Source organism: Phyllostomus hastatus, unplaced genomic scaffold, assembly GCF_019186645.2.
Source record: "Phyllostomus hastatus isolate PE091 unplaced genomic scaffold, TTU_PhHast_1.1 phas_contig_34, whole genome shotgun sequence".
Taxonomy (NCBI): domain Eukaryota; kingdom Metazoa; phylum Chordata; class Mammalia; order Chiroptera; family Phyllostomidae; genus Phyllostomus; species Phyllostomus hastatus.
Window position 1 is genome coordinate 58,655,428 of NW_025333857.1, and position 19,506 is coordinate 58,674,933.

The 19,506-nt window shown below is 39.8% G+C and overlaps 1 protein-coding gene across 8 annotated transcripts in view; it reads right to left on the reverse strand.

Moving 5' to 3' along the window:
• Nucleotides 1-19,506, reverse strand: part of LPAR1 (lysophosphatidic acid receptor 1) — a 135,093-nt gene that overhangs the window by 44,003 nt on the left and 71,584 nt on the right. For all 8 annotated transcript variants that reach the window (XM_045840873.1, XM_045840878.1, XM_045840874.1 and 5 more), the window contains one exon: nucleotides 5,645-6,392. In XM_045840873.1, the coding sequence (XP_045696829.1) occupies nucleotides 5,645-6,392 (748 nt within the window). The remainder of the gene's footprint in view (nucleotides 1-5,644; nucleotides 6,393-19,506) is intronic.

The following is a 19,506-nucleotide window of genomic DNA, read 5'->3' on the forward strand; positions in this document are numbered from 1 at the left end:
ATCCCTCAGCACACAATTCACACTCAACAACATGTTCGAAGAATTAAAGAGAGAAGTACATAAGAGATGTACTAGCACAATATTGGCCAAATTATGTTACATCAGAGTCAACAAGAAGACGGTGGGCGGAAACTCACCAGGCCCCACCACTATTATCATCACCAGTAACGGTCTCTTCTGGTGTACACAAGGTCATGGCCTGCAACAATCCTGCCGCTGAACTCCAGTTCTGCTGCTTACAGAAGCGATCTTGGACGAGTTACACACCCTGTCTTAACTCAGTTCCTTCAGTATGATGGGAGAAAGACAGCTTTCCTTGGTGCAACATTATAAACAGGGTATGAACAATAGTGCCCAGTACTGACCCTGGCACAGAGAACGTAGGTAGTAAGGGGCACTTTAGCTTCAGCGGTGACCACTTCCAGTCAGAACAGATTGCCCTAGAAAAACAGTGTCTCCTTCTTCTTCCACAGAAGGATAGGGCCCGCCTGGATTTTTGGTGCTCGGAGTCCCTCCCTCTGTCCCCAAAGCTCAGATGCAAAAACCTCAATGCTATAACCATTATTTTCCCCTTCTAAATGTTGGCTTCCCTCCTTTCTAATTATCCCCAACAGAAGTGTCATCCCAAGGAACAGAGTGGGAAAGGCCAGGACTTACAAGTTGAGACAGACTGTGGTCAAATAAGGAAGAACTTTTTGACTGCCACTCTGATTCAACTGTGTACCCAACGCAGAAAGAATTCTTGGTAAAATGTCAAGTGGGGAGAACTCAAGCCTGGGGAAGGATTACATGACTTCATGCTGGGACAATAAACCCTCAAATTAACTATACCTGTAACAAAACACTCACTCAATCACCAGCCGTCAGTTAAGGGGCCGCCGCAGCCAGCAGTGGAAAAGGGTTGAGAAAACGCATCACCAGCGTCATCGCTGGAAACAAAGGGAGGAAAGGAATGCTCTCTTAAAGCTTTCTCCTACCCCAGGGAACAAGCGCAGGCAGTGAGCAGGATCCACAGAAACAAATGGGGTCGCAAAGTTTCAATTTAATAGCAAGGCACTGTTCAAACTTCAGAACAAAACCCAGCATGCGCTGATAATTGTTTTTATTATAGAGATAGCGGATGGGATGAAACTGGAAAACTCTGGGGCTCTGGGACCTAGAGTGTCTGAGTGAGCCCCAGCTCCTGTACTCTCTGAGCTGTGTGACCTCGCACAAGTTACCGAACTTCTCGGTACCCAAGTTCTCAGCTCTGAAAGATGAGGATAACAAATAGCAGTGCCTGTGTGTGACGGGGCTGCTATTTACAAATACTAATTTCTGTGGCAGAGCAGGACTGCACAAATGGTGAATGCTACATCGGGTCTGACAAATAAAAATATGAAGATCCAGTACTCACTCAAAAGCAGCGTATATATAACCTGGGATTAAAAAATGGATACCGGTATTGTCATCGCCAATCTCTAAGGTGCCTATATTTGATGTTGACTCCTGGGAATTTGACTTGTTGACCAAGGAATCCTTTTCCTGATCATGAGGACTAATGGCCTAAAACCCAGAGGTCACTTTGATGAGGGGAAATGGAAACTGAAGGTTTTCTACACAGACTATAATCATCCCCCTAATAAATGAAAGATAAATATATTATTCATTGAACATCCATTTGGCCAGTCACTTTGCAAGCTGTTGTATTCTGATTGGGACGTAATGTGGAGAGAATGCACAACCCATCATTAAAATCCCTGCCTATTGTCACCAAGCTGGTGATCTGGCAAGATAGATGTTAAAAATCAAATGTAAAACAAACAAAAAAATCCCAAAATATTGTCAATAAACTAATTTACAATATGAAGAGCTTCAAGACTAGAATTCTTGTTTCTACAAGACCAACCCATCTCCTTCATGCAACTGTGACTACACAGAATTCAAGTAGCAGAGTGCCTTGTACGAAGGGTATTAGACCACCTGGGCAATAGGATTGTGAATTCCCTATTCTAAGCCTTCTCACCCCTCTCATTCTCCCAGCCTTGCTTCTTTTCTCAAAGAGGCTACAGTCTAGGCCCTGGCCAGTTAGTTCAGTTGGTTAGGGTGTCATCCCAAAATGCCACGGTTGAGGGTTCGATCCTCAGTCAGGGCACATAAAGGAAACAACCAATGAATGCATAAATAATTGTAACAACAAAGAGATGTTTTTTTTCTCTCTCTCTCTTTCAAATCAATAAAAAGAAAACTAAAAATTTAAAGGCTACAGCCCACTTATTTAATTTATCTGTCCTATATTACAGTCACATCTACACATGGTCTCACCAAATTTCTTTACCTGTTACCCTGACTGAAGTTTTCCATGCGCTAAAACTCTTTCCATTGCATATCTATGGAAATAATGCCCTTTTTTCCCAGAGGTAAAAAATATCAAACCTGTATTTGATCTTTGTAGAGTCTATAAGTTTAAACCTCAGAGGGCAATGTTCTATTTTCTTGCTTAGGGTTGGTGTGCTGGGGTGGAAAGGGCATCTCGAGCAGATATACTGCATAATTTTCCTGTTCCAGCTTTCTCATTTGTAATGCAGAAATGGAAACACAGTGTTTTGCCATGTATAATGCACACCTATGCTTTTGTGTGCATTACACACGGGATTATTATGCCCATGGCATAGAATCATTATACCCATTTTATAATATGCATCCTTATTTTTCCCTCAAAAATTTGGGCCAGAAGGGCCAGCTTTGTTGGATGGAATGAGATAACCGCATACTTGAGGGGCCGGGGTCCCCAGTGGGAATATTATCTAAGGGCCCAGTTAGTTACAGACAGGGCTTTAGCTGTGTCAGCAATGCAAGGTCTCGTCCTTATCCTTCAGATCGACATGAGGGTCCCAGTGAGGGGACCCAGACAGGAGCTCCAGGGTGCACTTGCCCGATGCAAAATAAATGGGACCAATGCCTCACCCAGAGTGCTAGTTTACTCAGGGGTAATTGGGGCTGTGTCTCTTCCCAGTGACTAAATGAGTGTCATTCATGTCGCTCCCAGAGTTTCAGAGATGCCACACGGTCAAGCCCAGGTTACATTCATTCAATGCTGCCTTATGAACCAGAGCAAAGAGCGTTACAGGAACTTTCCACTGAATTTCCATGGGGAACATGGAAATGCTCAGAGATATTTTTGAAAACATGATCAAACATTATTCTGAATATAGTCTGTGGAGAAAATGTAATTCAATAGGGGAGTTATTTAAACAAATTCTCACAGGGTGAACTCTGAAAAGAGGCGCTCTGAACTCCAAAAGAACTGTTCTGTGTGTGTCCTTTCCCTGGGTAAATCTCAGGGGTCAGAGGAGGACCTGAAACTCAGATGCTCTTTAATTTTCTGAGTGCTTAAATGAAGAAATAAATATAGTCCTCCTGATTGTTGCCATGAATTTTTACATCCAGGGAAACCAATAGTTACTTACAGGCAAAAGTTATTTGAGTGCACATAAAAGAATAAAAACCTTGGGCCCAAAGAGGACCACAGCAAGACACATCATAATTAAAATGCCAAAGATTAAAAGATAAAGAGAGAATCTTAAAAGCAGCAAGAGGAAGTAGAGAGTTACCTACAAAGGAGTTCCCGTAAGACTATCAGCTGATTTCTCAAAAGAAACCTTACAGGCAAGAAGGGGCTGGAAAGAAGTATTCCAAGTGATGAAAGGCAAGGACCTACATCCAAGAATATTCTATCCAGCAAAGCTATCATTTAGAATGGAAGGGCAGATGAAGTGCTTCCCAGATAAGGTCAAGGTAAAGGAGTTCATCACCACCAAGCCCTTATTATATGAAATGTTAAAGGGACTTAGTTAGGAAAAAGAAGATCAAAACCATGAATATTAAAATGACAACAAACTCACAGCTATCAACAACTGAACCTAAAAAACAAACTAAGCAAACAACTAGAACAGGAATAGAATCATAGATATGGAAGTCATTTGATTATCTGTTGGGAGAGGGAAGGAAGAGAGTGGGGAAAAAGTATAGGGATTTAAAAGCATAATTGGTAGGAACAAAATAGACAGAGCCGGGGTAAGAATAGTAAAGAAATGGAGAAACCAAAGAACTTACATGCATGACCCATAGACAGAACTAAGTATGGGGGAATGCTGGAAGGAATGGGGGTACCAGGCGGATGGGGGTAAATGGGGGAAAACTGGGACAACTGTAATAACATAATCAATAAAAATACTTAAAAATTATAAAAACTGGCTGTTCACCTTAAAATATAAATTGACTTCTACTACAGAAAACTGATAGAAAAAACACAAGTTTTCATACAGATGACTATCACAGAATGCTATTAATCTGAAACCATTTTGTATAGCAAATCTATACAAAACTTGAAATATGAACCTACATGTATGTAGAAACAATTACAGAATGTGAAGCATGACTTATTTAGAAATAGGCTCATAAAAAATATATCGTTATTAACATAAAAAACACTTTCTATCTGAAAATCTATAACAGAGACCAGAAGGCAAAAATTCCACAACTGCATTGTAAGAAAGAAACCCTGCCATCAACAAACAAGCGCTGGTGAAGGCATGGGGAAAAGGGGGCCCCCGTGCAGGCTGGTGGGGATGCCAACTGGTGCAGCCACTGCAGAAGCAGAATGGCATATCCTCAAAAAACTAAACATGGAACTGCAGTATGACCCAGGTATCCCACTTCTGAGAACATATCCAAAGAAACCCAGAACACTGATTTGAAAGAATATACACACCCCTGTGTTCATTGCAGCGTTATTTACAATAGCAAAGATTTGAAAGCAGCCCAAGCGCCCATCCGTAGATGAGTGGATAAAGAAGCTATGGTACATTTACACAATATAGTACTACTCAGCCATAAAAAAGAAAGAAAGCTTACCCTTTGCAACAGCATGGATGGACCTGGAGAGGATTATGCTGAGTGAAATAAGCCACTCAAAAAAGACAAATACCATGTTTTCTCTTATAGGTGGAATGTAATGAACAACACAAACAAAATAGAAACCGACTCATGGATAGCAAGAATAGACTGCTAGCTGTAGAGGGGAGGGGGTTGGGGGCTGGGTGAAAAAAGTGAAGGGATTAAGCCAAAAAAACTAAAAACAAGAAAACTCATACACACAGACAACAGTATGGTGATTACCAGAGGGAAAGGGGGGAGGGGGAATGGTAGGGAAGGGGGAGGGAGGATAAATGGTGATGAAAGGAGACTTGACTTCGGGTGATGAGCACATAATATAACACACAGGTGATGCATTATGGAGTTGTACACCTGAAACCTATGTCATTTTATTATGCAATGTCACACCAATAAATTTTTTAAAAGAAAACCTGTCAAAAGCTGGAATTTTCAATACTTGATAGCCAACTCATCAGTGATGTTGTTCACGTCATATTTATGCACACCTTGAGACAGGTATTCCCCCAAAGCCACTTCTATAACTACAGAAGGACTGGCACACTGCCGTCGCCACAGAGATTTGCCAAAAACTACTTCGTCCCTTCCCAATTCCTACATATATGCTGTTGTATATTCTTACCATTGTTTATCACTATCATAAACTAATGCAGTTTGTATTAAGACACTGAGACTCTGTAAAGTAAGTAACAATGAAAACAAAACTTACCAAGCACAATGACCACCGTCTTCAGAAGACTCATCATGGTATCACGATTCCGCCGGGGGCCAGAACTATGTCGGGACATTCTCATAGTCCTCTGGCGAACATAGCCAAAAATATGAGCGTAGAGAACCACCATGACGACAAAGGTCACCAGGTTGAAAATGGCCCAGAAGACTAAGTAAGAGTCACTGTAGAGGGGCGCCATGTTGGAACAATTTTCAATATCACAGATGCAATTCCAGCCCACACTGGGTATGGCACCCATGACAATGGCCATGGTCCAGATGACCACGATCACCACCACCACCCTCCGGTTGCTCATCCGTGTGTGGAGCTGCATGCGAAAAACTGTAATGTGCCTCTCGATGGCAATAGCCAGTAAATTGGCCACAGACGCCGTCAGGCTGGTGTCAATGAGGCCCTGACGAAGGAGCCACGTGTTGACAGTCAGTCTCCGAGTATTGGGTCCTGTGTTGAACATCAGGTAGAAGTAGGCCAACCCAGCGAAGAAGTCCGCAGCCGCCAGATTAGCCATTAAGTAATAAATAGGGAAATGGAAGCGGCGGTTGACATAGATTGCCACCATGACCAGGAGGTTGGCCAACATGATGAAGATACAGACGGTGATTCCAAGTCCCATGACCAGCTTGCTGACTGTGTTCCATTCTGTAGCAAGGTGCTTCCCACTCCGGTTGTAAAAGAAGGCAATGGACTCATTGTGGAAGCACTGTTGTTCATTCATGGCTGTGAACTAGGGGAGAAAGGAAGAAAGATGAAAACAGAAGAAAAAAGAAACCACAAATCCAAATTTAAAGATGTGTAGATAGCACGAGAGTTCTAGGGTAAATGTGGGCCCCTGAAAAAGCAAAGAATTTGAAAATCTGACCCTGCATAATGTGCTATGATTATGCTGAAACCTCAAGGTTTCTCACTGTGTTACTGTCCTCAAGCTTCTCAAGATTAAAGACAGTCGGAGTCAAATAAATGACAAGGTCTGTACTTGGCAGTCGCACATCATTGAAGTCTGCTAGAAAAGCCACATGGCCCAGAAATCTTGCTTAAAATACACGAGAAAGATGAGAATTCTGCAGGGCACTGCAATTGCAATATTTACTATAGTGAAATTGACTTTGACCTGTTATTTAAGGAATCTGTAAACATAGTTGGTTTATAGATAGGGTGTTATTGCCCTATTATTCAGCATTTCTGTTCTCACATAGAATGTCCCATCTGTGACAGACATGTTCAGTGCAAGTCCCCACCAGGGCCATCAGTCTCAGCATTTCAAAGAGGTCACTACGGATCAAAGCTTCTCTGCCAAAAGCCAGCATTTGCTGCTCGACATTCCTGTGGGCAGCACTGCCCACCCCCACAACGCCTTCTCCCCAGAATAGTGTTCGTCAACCAATCTATGTTTGAGAGCTTTTTTCTTTTTGGAGGGCATAAGAAATGTCACCTAATAGAACGTCCAAAGAGCAGCTGACACTTTGACACTGCTTTACAAAAAGTGAGGTATACTTAAAGTCATATCATTCAAAATGTAGAGTGATAAACAATGTATCATGTGCTTTCTTATTTCTCAACACCATCAACTAGAATATATTTGCTTATTATTTATACCTTACTTGAATCCAAAAAGGATTCAGGAAGTTTATAATAGATTAATATATGTAGTCATTAAACTATTAAAACAAGATTAGAAAATAAAATGAATGTGGAGAAATCAGAAAATTACACATCAAATACAGTAAATCACTTTTCCTGAAGCTTCAGGTTTATTTGAGACTCCTGGAATCAGAAAATATTTCTTGAAGACAGTTCACATCTTAACTTTTTCTTTGTGGTGTGCACGGCATTTAATCAATCACTTAGCAAATGTGAGAGGTTTAACCACTATTTTTAAAGTTATTTTTCTACTTTTCAATTACTGTGGACATTCTAATATTAGATTAGTTTCAGATGTGCAGCAGACTTAACCACTGTTTTAGACCAAATATTCTACCAAATACCCACAGGTTATGCATAAATGTTTACCAAACCCTGAAAGTTCCAAAACAGTAGGAAACGCTTATTAAATGGTCAGTCTTTTAACTCCTCCGGACATCTACAGCCTCTGTTCTCATTTAGACTTTAATGGATTTTCGATCATGCTTCTATCATGACACACACTATGTTGCATAGTTACTTATAGCTTAGTATGTCTGTTCCTTAAAGAGAGCAAAGTTCAGGGGAGGAGTGAAGACCTTGTCATCCACATGTTGGTATTGTATATTCCTTCAACAGAACCTCATTCATTGGATATCTGAGAATTTGGCTTGTAGTGTTCCATTCCACCCGAATCTTGCCATTACTCTAATTAGATCTAAAATTAGATCTAATTTTAGATTTTCTTGCCTTTCAATTCCTTGACCTCACCTCTGATGACCTTCTGTTTCATTATACCATATCTGCTCTCTCCCACGGCCACACCCTGGACTTTGTCACCATCAGAACTGTCTCCCTTTGGAAATGATTAATTTTTACATTCTAAATACTCACCACCACATTTTCCATTCTTCCAAATTTCTCATGTTTATATCACTTCTTTGAAGTCTTCTATTTCCTTAAGCATTCTATTTCTCCCCCAGTGGATTGCCCCCCTTTATCCAACTTACATTCCATAGTATATCCTTTCAACAGTTTTGTCACTAACACAGGAATACATTATCTTCCTGAAACTTTCAAGTCAGATGTCCTTCAGAATTCGAATTTTTTCTGGTTGCAAGACTAGTTACACAGCACATAATCAATATATGATGTACCATCCTGATCAAAAATTGAGACAGCACTCCAGAATCATACACATTAATTTCTAAAGCAAAACACAGTATTGTAAACATTAAATTTGATAAAGTTTATAAATAGCCTCCTATCTGTCTACTCAGAGCTGGTTTAGCCACTGAGTTATGACAGATTTTTAAATTGGCATACCCTGTTGAAGTTTCTACTTTCAGATAAGGAAGCAGAGACCTTTATCCTTTAATCTACTCACCCCACTGGATTGCATAACTATGTCTTAGAACAACATCAGACTTGGGTGAGTGAAACTGGTTGCTACTTCCAGGCCTACATCAAGGCTACTGAGAAGTGTCAGGGAAAATATCTACTCATGATTCCGGTAGAAATTCATGAGTTCTGTCTTCCACCGAGACTTCAGTACCAAAAGAAACCCGATTATCTCTTAATTATTATTCTATTTCTTCTCTACAGTGACTATTTTAAACTCACCTACTGTTCTCTTTTGAGCCCCATCTTCCCCCTCTCTCCCTCAGCAGTTGACAAAAGAGAACAGGAGAATCATCAGATGTGAACTCCTTCACCGTTCTCCCACCAAAAAGACAAATTACCTATTCAAGAATCCGTCCTTTCCTCCTCTTCTGTTACAATGGAAAAGGTGTACCCCGCCAGCCACGTGTTCTGAATCCCATCCACTCCTACCAAGTCCAGAAACTTGTTCTACAGTTGCTTTCTCTCCCCTCCTTATGTCTTCCATTTTCTCCCAATTCTTCTCTCTCCTCTCCTGAATCTTTCTCTATCCACATTCAATTTCAGTATCTGCCATCTTTTTTTTTTTAAAAAGAAGTTCACATGACCTCATATTCACCTTCTGCCCTTGATTATTTTTCTCTTTCATGGAAAACGCTCTCTAATTTGTCAGTTAGCTATAGGATGGCTGCTACTCCCACCCCTCCATCAAATCCGCTCTAGTCACATTCCTAAATCACACCGATCTTACGGCTGTTCCAATGGAAAATGCTCAGTCCTCACCTTGCTGACCTCCTCAGAGTGTGAGATACGTGACTGCGAGGCTCTTCTTAGAAATTTCTCCATTTGGCTTTCATAAGATCATACTCTTCAGGGTTTTGATCCCTCCCTCTGGCTGGTCCTTCTCAGTTGTTTCTTTGGATTCCTCATACTCTGTGCAATATTAACGCTTTTACACTATTGATGCTCTCATTCAGCACAATTTCATTGAGTTTTCTAATATGTCCTCCAAGATTTCAATTATCTTACATATCCCAAATACTCTCATAGCTGCATATTCAACCCATGCTTCTTTCCTGAGGTCTAGGCAAATACCAAGTTGCCTCCTGGTATCTCTAATTGACTACCCCATAAGCAGTTCCATCTCTGTGTGCAAAACCAAGCTCAAAATCATAATCTTCCTCATGACCCCCAATGACTTCTTCCCAGGTTCTCTATTCCAGAGACTAGAAAACCGTCACCTTTCCAGTGGTCTGAGTGCTAAACCTGGGAATTCCTCCTCCACCCCTCATCCTCATCACTTCCTCAATAACCCAATCCTGTAGCTTCTCCTTCCTAAGTATCTGCTCAAGCTGTCTACTGTTCATTCTCATGGCCACAGCATTAATACTACACTGGCTTCCAAAATGTTCTTTCTACCCAACACCAATCTCTTCTTCAGTGATCTTCCTAAAAGACCAAGTTGACCAAGCTGTTCTCCTACTGGAAATGCTTCATTGGCTTACAAGTGCACTGAAGATGAAAATCTAAACTCGTCCACCACCTAATTGGGCCTCCCTTGCTTCTCCAGACTCAACTCAAGCTATCAATGAATTAAAACCCTCTGTTTCAGCTATATTTAATGTGTTGTGCTGTCTCGCACACCTGGTTCTCAGCATCAGTAAATACAGTGGTTTTCTGCATCAGAATCACCCACAGGGTTTGTAAAACACAGTTTTCTGGCCGCATCCTAAGAATTTCTGATTTAATAGATCTCAGGTGGGGCCCCAGGTAAAGCTGATGGTGCTGGTCCAGGGACCACGGGCCCTGGAGCATTCTTCCCCCAATCTCACCGTATACTCCTCCTCGTGCACCAGTTGGGGTGTTACTCTTCCTAGTCATTCTTCCTAGACCTTCTCACATCTAGGTGAGGTGCTTTCTGTCACAGTTCCCTGTATTACTCCTGTGACAACACTAACCACACTATACAATAATTGCTTAATTATCTATTGACACCTCTCCACACTAGGCTATAAATCCTATGAGGGCAAAGATTCTAGCTTTCTTGTTTATTTTTGTACAGCATCCAATGGTTAGACACTTCAGATACTAAATATATATTGATTATATTAATAAACTAAAGCTAATTCCAATAAATGTTTACAGTTTACAAGTTTCCAGTCTGCGAAGGACATATAAAAATTATAACTATAAACACAAAACTCTGTTCTTTAGCCCCATGACCATTTACTTTCTCTGGACAGACATTTTTATTTTATTTATTTTTTCATTTTTTTTAGAGAGAGTAGAAGGGAGGGAGAAACAGAGGGAGAGAAACATCGATGAGAAAGAGAAACATCTGTTGGTTGCCTCTCACATACACCCCAACCAGAGATCCAACCCCCAGTGTAGGCATGTGCCCTGACCAGGAATCGAACTGGTGACCTTTCACTTTGCAGGATGATGGCCAACCAACTGAGCCACGCTGGTCAGGACTTGTTAAAGACTTTTTAAAATCAAACATGAAGCATGTAGAATTTCACAGCACTCCAACTTTTGAATGCCAACAAAGCCAAGCAATTATATGTGTAGCTTCTTTGCTCTTTCCAAAGTTAAAAAAAAAAAAAAAAAACAACAACTATACAGTTAGGGCTAAGAAAACAAAGTACAAAGTATTTTTTTCTTTTTAAGCCACAATATGCTAAGATGAATAAAACCGACTAGTGTTCTCTAATGGTGCCCCATACATTTACTCAATAAATGGCATGTAACCCCATCCTATGCTATCTCTCGCTTTCAAAAATTGAGCAGTGACACCATAAAAACCATGCTATACTTAATGACACAGTTTCTGTGATTTATTGAACCTCAGTTTTATCATCTGTGAAATGAGGAAATTAGACTAAATGATACATAAGGTCTGTTTCAGATTTAAAATTCTATATGAAGAATTCTGGGTAAGAACTCTATAGTTCATAAAAATTGCCAGCTAAATATGAAAACAGTAAAACATAGACCAGAAATTAAATATGGTGATGGTAGAATATACCTGGGAAAAAGTCAGGGAGTTTCAGCTAAATGTAGTACGATAGGACTGAATTGAAATAATTAAATCTCCTCTCCTACACCTACAAAAAGCAGCAGGTCTGGAGCATACGGGAAGGAGACACCGGCAGAACCTCTAATAGGAGGCAGAGGGTTGCATGAATGGGCTCTCTTACTTCTTTAGGGCCCGATGGATTTAGGCAGAAACCCACATCAAGCTCTGGGACAATCCAATTCAACTATGATCCCTGTAAGTCACTAAGGTAGTTATGGCTATAATGATACAGCAAACAGAAAAAGTACATATTTTATTATCTAATAGTCTTAGAAATCAGAAGTCCAAAGTCAGTCTCACTAGACTAAAATGCCAAGGTTTTGGCGGGACTGTTGTCTTTTCCAGAGTCTCTAGAGAATTTTTCTTGTGTTTTCCAGCTTCTAGAGACTACTCACGTTCCTCGGCTTCTGGACCCCTCCATCTCCAAGGCCAGTACTAGTCAGTCAAGTCCTTCTCACAGTATATCATTCTAGCATGGACTTTTCTTCCTCCCTCTTGCACATTTAAGTCTCTTTTTTATTACACTGAGGCATCCAGGTAACCTAGGATAACTTCCCCCTTTCAAATCTTTAATCACATCGGAAAAGTCCCTTTTGCTATGTAAGGTAGCATATTCACCAGTTGTAGAGATTAAATCTTGGAAAGCCATTATTGTGCCCGACAAAGAGATGAAAACAATTTCTGAATTAAAAATAGCAATTTAGGCTATGAAATACAAGTATAGAAATTCCAGAAAACTGAAATGGCAACTAGAAGCCATACTTAACAAATTCCCTCACCACTCAGAGAAGAAGGTCAGAGATGACAAGAATAAAAGAAAAGAAGATACATGTAGGAAAAAAAATCTTGGTATTCTAGGAACCCAAGAAAGAGTAGGACAGAACTAATGTAATACAACTAAAACATAAGACAAGTTATTGCTTAAGAAGAAAGATCGATCTCATAGGGGGAGAAAGGAGAGGGTAAAGCGGGGGTAAATGGTGGCTGAAGGGCACTTGACTTTGGGTGGTGAACCTACAGTACAATATACAGTTGATGTATTTTTTTAAAAGATTTTGTTTATTTATTTTTAGAGAAAGGGAAAGGGAAGGAGAAAGAGAGGGAAAAAAACAGTGTGTGGTTGCCTCTCACACACACCCTACTGGGGACCTGGCCCCCAACCCAGGCATGAGCCCTGACTGGGAATCGAACCAGCAACTCTTTGGTTCTCAGGCCCACGCTCAATCCACTGAGATACACCAGCCAGGGCTCAGATGATGTATTATAAAACCGTATATCTGAAATCTGTATAAACTCAATGAAACTAACGTCACCCCAATAAACTCAATGAAAACCTTTTGTAAAAAAAAAAGACCTCAGATTACCATTGAAGTTTATATAAATTACAAAAGAGCCAATTAAAAGGAAGTAAAATTTAAATATAACTTGCTTAGATGTTGGAATCTCAAGGGTAAAGTTAAAAATTCGAATAGTATAAAAAAATAAACAAAAAGCAAACAAGTCAAATATCTAGGGAGAGACAGAGAACAGGATATCCCCAAGTCTCTGCTGCAGAATTCCAAAGGACAGAAGCAGAGCAATCAAACTGCACTAACAAGCAAAACAGAGACAGACTCCTAGATGGAGAGCAGATAACAGCTGGGGGCGGGGAGGGGGAGGTCAGGGGGTAGAGGGGCTAGGCAAAAAGGTAAAGGGACTCATGGGCATGGACAACAGTGTAGTGACTGCTGGGGGGAGGGGTGTATAAGGGGACTGAATGGTAATGGAAAAAATACAAGAAAGATTAAATTTTGAAAATCTCCATTATTTGGAGAAAATGTGGGAGATCCATAAATTCCAAAGCCAATGACTGTACACTGATGTTCTCACACGTGGACGGTAAAGAACATGGCCCCAGGGATGTCAGAGCTCAGGAAGCACATCGTCCACATTTTCTTCCTAAGGAAAATACAAATGTAACTAAGCCATAAGAAAAGTAAAAACAAAACGAAATAGAATAGAAACACTGGCAGCAAGCCTCAAAAACCCACTAGACATATGGGTCTAAGAAACCGCCCTTCATATGGTTACAAAACTTAAAGCAAATATCAGAAATAATTCTTGAAAGTATAACTACAAATAATAATTTAATAATAATCTGAGATTTAAATCATTGTATGAATAAGAACTTGAAATTAAGGAAATAGAAATATGTAAACACCTGTTAATTTTTATTACTCAGATAAGAATCAAAACACACTATTTAAATTGTAACGATAATTTTCTTTTTTAAAAAACTCCTCACTCAAGGATATGTTTATTGATTTGAGAAAGAGAGAGAAAGACATTGATGTGAGAGAAAAATGTTGATGGGTTGCCTCCCACCCACACCCTGACAGGGGATTGAACCACAGCCCAAGTATGTGCCCTGACCAGGGCTTGAACCCGCAACCTTTTTGTGTACAGGACAACGCTGCAACCAACTGAGCCACTCGAGGGCTGCAACAAAAATTTTCAGAAATAAATTTAAATGTGATGATGCAAAAACCATCAAATTGAGTAATTAATATACTCAAGTAGGATGACTACTTTTCATATTACTGGAAATAAAGAATGAAAGTAGGGGGAAAAGAGAAACAATGTACAGAATGACAATTTTGTAAAATTTATATAGGTAAGACTGCAAACGATATTTTTTTCTTCTTTAGACATGTAATATTAATTGCAGGAAATTTAGGGAAAAACAAATATATAATCAGACAAAACTCAATAAATACTTTGTTACGTTTATTATTCAAAATCCAAATCACTGTAATTAGAAATCTCTTTCATAAGTTACAGAAATACACCCTGCCCAAGGAACAAAGATGTAAATAAAACAGGATTAACCCAAAATTAAATTGTCCTCAAAGCTAAAAAGAGAAGTCCACTTTCATGCCCTTTCCACATCCACCAATTACATCTCAGGATGACGGGTCACTGGCTGCTCTACGGAACAGATGGTCCACATCTCAGAAATTTACCTCCCCCTGTCACGTGACCTCCAGAGAAGTCATAACAAATCTGCCAGGCCCCCACTCAAGAGGCACAGGGGCTGTTCGTCTTCACCGCGCACTCCATTTGTTCATTCGCACATTCGCACATTTGCAAGCGTCTGTGGAATGCCAGGTATGGCCGTGCTGCGGCACTGCAGTGCGCCTTCCAGGGCGGCCAAACGATGCACCTGAGCACCTGCGGTGGGGCCGCTCACAGTCCGTCCGTCCGCTGTGTTGTTCATTCTCCTCAGAGACAATCACATATTCATTAGCAGAGTGGGGGAGGGAACAGCTGGCACAGGCTCACGGACTGGCAATTAAACCTATGTGACTTAGTAAGCACTTAGATAAGAATGTAAATATGCACTCCACTGTCATTCCAAAAGGAAGATTTTAATCTATGCTGGATGAAGGACCAGTAATAAGACACAAATCAAGCCTTCTCGCTTTCCCACTTCGGTTAAGTGCAGCAATAGAGGGGGTGAGGAATACTTCCTCCTGATGCTGACGCTCACCAGCTAATTTGGCCTCCAGTAAGTCTCATACGTGCTCCGAGTGCCAACTCTCTCATTTGTAAAGCCAGGTATGAGTCTTCTCACAGGCTTCTTCAGTTGTGGCTCTTAAATCTAAAATAACCAAACCTTTCATACATTTCCTTCCCCACCCCCCCAAAAAAGGACTAGGAGAGAGACAGCATAGAATTAAATGCCATTAAGTCCCTATTAACAAGAAAAAGAGTTCCCACCCTTTTTATAGCCTCAAATAAGAAACAATTTAAAAAGTGGAATAATTTGCCACTAGAGCTAGAAAATAGGCCACAAAACAAAGCTGATTCCCACTAAAAATCTTTAAAAGCTAGAATCCTTAAAATAGCTGAAGAATACGTAACAACTAGATTTTTAAGGGTTATCTGAAAAAGTGCGTAAGATGTTAGTTCTTAGAAAGTAACAGTGTGTACGAGTATGACGCACAGGGTGGGGTGAAAGCAGGTTTACAGTTGTAAGTGCACGAAACACAGTTAATAAAGCTATTGAAATAATCACGACCTGCGTGTCCTTTTCCATACGAACTACTGCAAAGCTACTTTTGCCCCAGTTTGTACACACATGTAAAAAGGACCTATAGGAAACAAATGATAAATCAATGAAAATACTTTGTATTTTTTTACAGCCCCTTGTAACAGGCTGAGATAAAGCGGGGAACACCACACTTGTCAAATTTCCAAAGAGAGAGAGAGTTTTGACTTGGTCCCAAGAGGAAGGAATGAAAGAATTCGTTGAACATACAAAGACACGCTGGAGAAAAGGATAAGCCTTCTAAATGCCCTGCTGAGGTCAAAGGGATTACAAACCAAGGTTATAGGCTCCTCTGGCAGCAGACTGGCAGATTACGAAAACAGTGTGTTAAATATTATTGGGAAAAGATGAGTCCTTGGCCTTGACTGAGGCAATGACTTAAAACTGAGATCCAATCATGAAGCTAGTAGTTTTGAAGGTCTCCCTATCAGTAAAAGAATAGATCATCATCATCATCATCTACCCATTTGCACTAAGGAAAAGAAGAGAGTTTGTTTATTTTAGCTGAGGATCCAGGCTGAAAAATGAATAAAAGACTCCCTTTAGAAATCATGATCCTGATCCTATAAATGGATCTGAAGTTATTCTGCCAAGTCTGAGAACCCACAAAAGGAGAAAGTGACACAAACTGTGGTCCTGAGCTTGTGATGTCCCCAGCCCCTCCCACTCCGCCGGCAGTAGCAAGCATCAGAACTCTCTGGAGGACCCGACCTCAGCGAAGCCATGTGGCGGTCTCTCAGCTCAGCCCCACTGTGGATGAACTCACCATCCGAAGGAACTGGGGGCAGGAGGGAAATCACGCATGAGAAACGGCAGAACAGTCCACAGCAGGATCAGACCCAAAGTGTGAGACCAAACTGAACCGACTGAGTTTCTGTATCCCCCTTTTCCACTTCAGCTAGTTCAAGAGTTACATTTTACTCTCAAGCAGTTTACTTCCACTTGTTTTGAAACTGACCTGAAATTACCTAGTACTACAGTTTTGCTTTTATATTTTCAAAGTACTTTTTATATTTGATTTTACATTAGATTATCATTGTGTGAAGCCAGCACAGCCAGGTTGCAAGAAGAAAAGTAAAGAGTAAAATAAATAGCCAATATTATTTAAGAACACAATATACATTACATATTATATATGATATGATTATATATCATATCATATATTATATACATATTATATATAAATATAATATGTATCATAGTGACTAAATAGGGTTTATACTGAAATACAAAGATGAGTGCAAACATTTTAAAATGTGGTAATATGATTCACCACATGAACAAATTCAGGGAAATAAAATAGCCAGTTCACACCAACAGACATGGAAATGCATTTGATAAATACAAATTACCTTTCATGATAATTTGACAATCCAGGATTACAAGGGAACTTCCTTAATTTGATAAAAAAAAAGTGTATGGCAATTGTGATATTTGATGGAAGAAGTCCCTTTTAAAACAAAAACAAAACAAAGTTGACTTAATCATCAGTGGCTTTTAGGATATACTGGTGATGATGGCAAAAACAAAAAAAGGGAAAGGATTCAAAAAAAAGGAAAAAACTTATGGTTTTCCACACAGAATATAATCAGTTACATATAAGCTATAATACAGTCTATAAACAAACTGCATTAAAAGAGTTTAACAAATGTGTTGGATTAAATGTTGAGCCACATGAATCAACTGTGTTCTTAGAGGAAACACCAGAAAAATATTTCTAAGTATATTTTATTGATTATGCTATTATAGTTGTCCCATTTTTTCTCTCCTTTGTCCCCCTCTGCCCAGCACCCCCAGTCCCTCCAGCAATCCCCCCCCTTAGTTCATGTCCATGGGTTGTACATACAAGTTCTTCAGCTTCTCCATTTCCTATACTATTCTTAACCTTCCCCCCTGTCTGTTTTGTACCTACCAGTTATGCTTCTGATTCCCTGTACCTTTTTTCTCATCCTCTCCCCTCCGCCTCCCTGCTGATAAGCCTCCATGTGGTTTGTTTTCAAGTATTATTTCAAGAAAAACATATTTACAATAATAACTCTAATATAGCTAAGAATAAGACCAAGAATTCAAAAACTTAAAAGAAAACCTAAATAAATGAAGAAGGAAAATGTTTCCTGAGCAGAGAAAGATGTGGGGTCAATCTTTCCAAAATCAATTTCTAAATTCAATGCGACAAAATGAAAATTCCAAGAGTTTTCCATGAAGCTTGACACACGCCCTGAACTGCGATATGGAAGGAAGCACGGAAGAACCAGAGTATCCGAGATCAGCTAACTTGGGTGACCAAGAACTAGAGGCCCTACGGAAAAACACATGTTAACTTAAGGTGGTAGCAGAAAAGACATTGTGACACTGATACAGAAATACGTGAATAAGCTGATGGAATAGAATAGACAGCCAAAAACACCCACTACTATGGCAACTTGATACGACACATGGGCTTTACCCATCAATGGGGACAATGGCATAACTGGTCATCTATATGAAAAAAATAAAATAAATTACATATCTATGCCACATGATACACAGAAGAAATTAACTTCAGGTGATATAAAGACATATAAAAAACAAAAAAAAATAGCTCTGGCTGGCATAGCTCAGTGGATTGAGCTCGGGCTGCGAACCAAAGTGTCGCAGGTTCGATTCCCAGTCAGGGTACATGCCTGGGTTGCAGGCCATGACCCTCAGCAACCACACATTGATGTCTCTCTCTCTCTCTCTTCCTCCCTCCCTTCCCTCTCTAGAAATAAATAAACTCTTAAAAAAAAAACCCTCACCCTTGCAATAAAAAAAAATAAAAAAAATAAAAAAAATTTTAAAAAATTTAACTCGTGAATAAGAGGATTTTCTAAACAACACCAAAACATTGACAAAATCTGATTAATTAAAAATTCCATACATCTGTGATACAAAAGGTTTTGTAGTCACTGAAAAGCTGAAGACTAGTAGAAAGTTTGACAATGCACATTAAAAAGGCTTAGTTTTTACAGTGAAATGAAAAGACTTTCTGCAAATCAAAAAGAAAAAGCCAAACAATTCAACAGTAGATACAGGCAAAGACGGGGGCAGGCAATTCACGGATGAGCAAACCGGATTGCCGAGAATCACACGAACAGATAATTACCCTTCCAGGGAATCAGAGAAAATTAAATACAAACCATAGCCAGATCCAATTCATTTTTTGATCAGGTTAGCAAAAAGTATGGAAGTATCAAGTGGTGGTGAGGACCGCCATATAATGCTGATGGGAGTAAAATTTAGTGCAACTACTTTGAAAAACAGTTTGGCAGAAATCACTAAAGTTAGTCATGCTCACACACACGACTGAAAGAGTGTAACTAGAAAAATTCCCATGCATGCCACAGGACACAGGCATAACAATTTTCCATGCTCCTCTTTTCCAATACCAACATATTAGAAGCAACGTGAATATTCGCCAGTTGGAGAATGAGTAAATTGCAATATAACCAGAAAGCCATTCTATAGAGCAGTTAAAATGAATAAAGTAAAGCTTTAGGTGTGCTGATGACCACGGCAATTTGCACAAGTATACATACATTGTATACAAGAATGCAATGTTTACAAATGTAAGCACTATACAGGAATGTCGAACATTTGCAGAAACACATGCACTGTTTATATTTTCCCACATATGTACATATCCACACACAT